Source organism: Folsomia candida, unplaced genomic scaffold (assembly GCF_002217175.1).
Source record: "Folsomia candida strain VU population unplaced genomic scaffold, ASM221717v1 Fcan01_Sc011, whole genome shotgun sequence".
In the NCBI taxonomy this organism is placed as follows: Eukaryota; Metazoa; Arthropoda; class Collembola; order Entomobryomorpha; family Isotomidae; genus Folsomia; species Folsomia candida.
In genome coordinates, this window is record NW_019091203.1 from 27864 (window position 1) to 32763 (window position 4900).

Below are 4900 nucleotides of genomic sequence, written 5' to 3' on the forward strand. Positions count from 1 at the left end.
AATGTATATTTCTTAAAAAGTACAGTAGATATTCAAATACTTTTTTTTGTCACTAGTAGACCAACCAATTGGTAGTACAATGTCACGTAATCAGGTCTCAAAAAAATTTCAATATGGGGTAAAAATAAATTATCTCGCGGGCATTCAAAATCAACGTGTCATAAAATATCCATCTTTTTTGCTCCTCAGCTGAAAAAAAGAATAATTTGTTTTGGTAAGTTCTTTCTTTAATTTATTTTTGTTCTTAGATCATTTTCTTACGATTAACGAAGAAAACTTGTACAAAATAGGCTATGGGGAAGAAGGTCAAGGAGACGCCATTTGCAATTCGCGAACTGGTAATCAAGCACCATCAGGGCGATGCCAATGGGAAGAAAACCCAACAAGAAATTGCAAATTTGCTTAAAATACCTCGTTCAACAGTTCAGTATATAATTCGGAAGCACAAATTATGTGGACTAATTGTAAACAAGCAAGGAAGAGGTCGAAAGCCAATATTCTCTAAGAGAGAAAAAAGTGCCATTATCAAGAAAGTGAAGGTCAACCCAAAATTGACAATTTCTAAGATCAGAGATCAAGTTGCAAATGAAACTGGAAAACTAACCTGTCGTAACACAATCATTAAAGTAATCAAGTCTGAAGGATTTAAGAGTTGCAGAGCCAGGAAGAAGCCACTCATTTCAAAGGTCAACCAGAAGAAACGGATTGCGTTTGCAAAGGAGCATGTGAATAAGCCCCAAAGTTTTTGGAATTCGATCTTGTGGTCTGATGAAAGCAAATACAACTTATTTGGGTCGGATGGACGTGCCAGAGTTTGGAGAAAATCAGACGAGGCTCTAAAATTGAAGAACCTCAACCCCACCGTAAAACACGGCGGTGGAAGCGTTATGGTTTGGGGCTGCTTTAGCTACGCAGGGACTGGAGGTCACGAATTCTTAAACGGGACTATGGACCAACACGTGTACCAGGGTATATTGTCCCGTAATATAAAGCAATCTGTAGCAAGACTTGGTCTTGGGCGCCGCTACACGTTCCAACAAGATCGTGATCCCAAACACACTGCGAAGACTACATGGGAATTCTTCAAGAAAAACAAGATAAAAGTGTTGGAATGGCCCCCCCAAAGTCCGGATCTGAATCCAATTGAGCATTTGTGGGACCATATCGAAAGACGGATCAGAAACTATTATATTTCAAACAAACAGGACCTAAAAAATGCAATTTCGGATGCATTCGAAACTGTGACCCCGGAAGTGACAAAGACTCTCGTCGAATCGATGGGTCGCCGCTGTCAAGCAGTAATATCTGCTCAGGGTGGGCCAACACGTTACTAAAAATTACTTTTACCGATCATTTATTACAAGATTGTTAAAAATACGAAGTTAAATAAAAATGATGGATAATTTCTGACATCCGAATTTTGAAAGCTCGCGGTAGAAGACATTATTTCCCCATATTGAAATTTTTTTGAGACCTGATTACGTGACATTGTACTACCAATTGGTTGGTCTACTAGTGACAAAAAAAAGTATTTGAATATCTACTGTACTTTTTAAGAAATATACATTTGAACGATAAGCTTGTCCAATGATGGATAATTCCTGACATCAGTGTACAATTGTCGTCAACTAATTATAGAGTTTCGCCGCCTTGGTATTAAATTGTCACCAGAGGTAATAAATTTATAACCAGTTGGTGACAAATTCATAGCCACGGCGGTGGAGTCATATGCGTTTGCTTTTTGGTTACATTCGTAACCCCAATTCTAAGAGTGTACATTAATCTACCCGGAATGACTATGTATGTTGATATATAAACCAATGGAATTTACTGGTTGGAGATGTATATCAGGCGATCAAAAAACTACCTCCTGCTGCAGCGATGCTATGCGCTACAGCGTTCTTCTGGTTATTTGGTGCAACCTGGAAGGTACCTCGATCCTCAGTTATGACAAGAAAACGAAAGATTTTCACACCTGCTGTGATGGCGAGGGTTCCACACAAACGATAGAAAAATTTCCAGAGAATGTGGAGAAAGTGCTACGCATAGATGCAAAAATTAAATCACAAAAGTTGAAGATACTGGAAGATAAAATGAATCTCACAACCAGCGAAATTGAACATTGGGGATGTCAATCCTCTTCAAACGGTGTATATCTCCCAAACAATACCAAAACGCTTGAATGCGCAAAAGAGCAGATCCGGCCATCTTTTATTGTCGGGGGTAAGGAACATAAATTGAATTGTTCTACATATAAAAACCTGGCAAGCTGTAGATTTCGAGTATCTTCCGACGTATACAACGAGTTCGAAGAGTGCTGCGGTGGAAATAATTCAATGCATATGTAAGTTCTGCCGACAGATCTTGCCGCCCGTGATAATGTCGAGTCGGACGAGTATGCTGGCTACCAGAAGCTGAGTCGGACAGAGCAAGTGTACTCATGTTCAAATAAAGATGGCACCGCGTATGACCTAACGCCCATCTGTGGGAAACTTCCTAGCTCATCGAACTGCTGGTCAAGTTGTAACGGTCGCGTTTGGTGTCACATTGAAAAGAAAATGAGAGAATGGGATGGGGAGAATTGGGAAGGGATATATATATTTTGGTCATGCTGCGGTAAGGGGAACAAGTGGGAACAAAAAATTGCCAGCCAGGTGGCGCCCCGAGTTATCGTGGCACACACAAACGTCTCGATCGTTACTACTTCCAAGCCAACCATTGGTAACACATCTTTTCCTTTGCCTGCTGGACCTTCTTGCACCACAGCTTGTGTCAAAGGTTCGAATCTCTGCGGGATCAGTGTCACCCATCAAGGGACATTATCAATGTAAAAATTCCGCCGAAAATTCAATCAGTTGGGATTGCGAGGATGGAGAAGGGAAATTGTTCGAAATGAAAATATCTCCACGGGTCCCAAAGTAAACCAAGTCACAAAATAAGGATAACCTAAACCGGTGGTCATGATTCATAAATTGTGGGACACAAAATGTAAATTTGGTTTCGTGGTTATATTATATTTTTGTATGGATAATGCAAATTTAAAGTTTTCGTTCCTTTCAAGTTAAAAAATTGTATTAACAATCTTATATATAATCTGCAGTTTTCAAATTGTCATGAACTAGCTAAGTATCAAACCAAAGAACCTGCCGTTTCGCGTGAAAAATCCGTCCTGAGTACAAGGCTTTAAAGGCGGAGATTAAAACATATTTATATATTTCTTACTTTTATTAAACGGAATAAATTCACATAATGATTTACCAATTAGGTAAATGTATAATATTTAACAAAAATTGTCTCCACAGTTGCAATACCGCCTTCCACACACGTAACAAGCCCGTCCTCGCGCCCCACAAGCCCTGCTGCACTCGGAGGCCGTAAACCCACCGCAAGTCGAAGTGACGACGTAGTAGTACGTGGCACGCTTATTGATCCCATGGCTTTCTTGGGGTGCCTCATTTTCCGTGGTGAGAAGCAAATCCGACCGTATTCGGGAATCTCCAAGCGGATAGAGCGAAGCCTTAGCAGATCTTTCTGGATTAGGTGACCCATCCACAAAAATTTCGCCTTGGAAAAATACCGTCTAGAAATATTGGAATTAGAGCACAATTAACAACTTGTAAAGTTCGTTTACATAAATGCTCGCCATACTCATATCTGCGTGGAAAATCTGCATTATTCTACAGAAAATTTCTACCAGGCCAATTTTGCAGAATAATTTGTGCATAATTCTGCATAGTGCATACACACATTAATTTGTACGAACTTGACAGAAGAAATTTCAACAAAATCTCTGCAGAATTTCTGCAGTAAATTGATTCAAATTTTTATACGGGAAGATTTGTATTTATGTAAATTGTAAATATATAATTACATAAATTAATTTATTACCGTACAATAATAGAACTTTTTTTCTAAATTCCTGACCCTTATAATTTCCAGGGTACGTAAATATATCAAATTTTAACTAAAATCTAGTAAAGTTATACATATATGCATACCATTGCGAAGCAGATGAGGGCAAGGGCAAATTTTGACTCCATAATTATCTAATTACGGCTGTAAATTATCAAAGTCCTTCTTGGAAGCAAGACAAGTTTGAAATCAACTTTGCCAATAGGTAAAGGTAATGATATGCTCTTGTTTTTATACCCGGCGGAATCATGGTTCGACACTATTCTAAGGTAACGTCCGTGTATTACGTCATCAAAAAGGTGGGTGAGAGGTTTTACGTCGCGTAACCAGCACATTTTAAACTTGCCTTGAGTATCATAGGGAAAGGGGTAAGTTGGTAGGTAGTCAAAAAATCGGGGTTATCTTGATCACGCAATATATGGACGTTCCCTAGGTAAAGGCTGTGCCTATGTTTGCGATGGTGACGTTTTAGATTTTTTCTATGACGTACATACACTTATTCCTATTAAATTTGTTCAAGCTAAATAAGTGAAATTGTGCGTCATGTATGTATCCAGGGGCTGATAATTGCTGGCCAAATAATAGCCGAATATGTGTGTCTGCATGTGAAATGCGAATAATTGGGTACGCTTTGAGTTAGGAAAGACGTGATTTTTTTCAGAATGACTCCACGATTTTTTTACTTCAAATATTTGATATGTGTAAATAAGTTGAATGATTTTGAAGGACTGCACTCTAATTTAAAGTTGTGTAAAATTGATCCAAAGATGATGACAGTCTGACCAATGCTGCTCAACGGTTGGACAATGTTTGTGAAACCGCTGGATAAATTTTTCCCAATGGTTGGGTCAACCTCAACTTTGCGTGGATTTTGCACAACATTTATTTAGAGTGTACTTAGCCTAGCTAAGTGTTGTATGAGAAGGATGCTTATCGCAGGAAATAAGCTTTTACATCCAGTAATTACAAAGATGCATACCTACGTACA

The 4900-nt window shown here is 38.8% G+C and overlaps 1 protein-coding gene across 1 annotated transcript; it reads right to left on the reverse strand.

The window, feature by feature from the left end:
- Nucleotides 1-3204: 3204 nt before the first annotated feature.
- On the reverse strand, nucleotides 3205-4110 carry LOC110855082. The gene is made up of 2 exons (XM_022103510.2): nucleotides 3999-4110; nucleotides 3205-3580 (listed from the first exon to the last, which is right to left on the reverse strand). The coding sequence occupies exons 1-2, from the start codon at nucleotides 4038-4040 to the stop codon at nucleotides 3281-3283; spliced, it is 342 nt and encodes a 113-aa protein (XP_021959202.1). The 5' UTR covers nucleotides 4041-4110; the 3' UTR covers nucleotides 3205-3280.
- Nucleotides 4111-4900: the final 790 nt, after the last annotated feature.

Bases quoted from the DNA above. Each gene is read 5' to 3' on its own strand.
- LOC110855082 (XM_022103510.2), bottom strand. From the start codon at position 4,040: ATGGAGTCAAAATTTGCCCTTGCCCTCATCTGCTTCGCAATG. The intron at 3,581-3,998 runs GTATGCATATAT...CAATATTTCTAG, and splicing joins CCCTCATCTGCTTCGCAATG to ACGGTATTTTTCCAAGGCGA.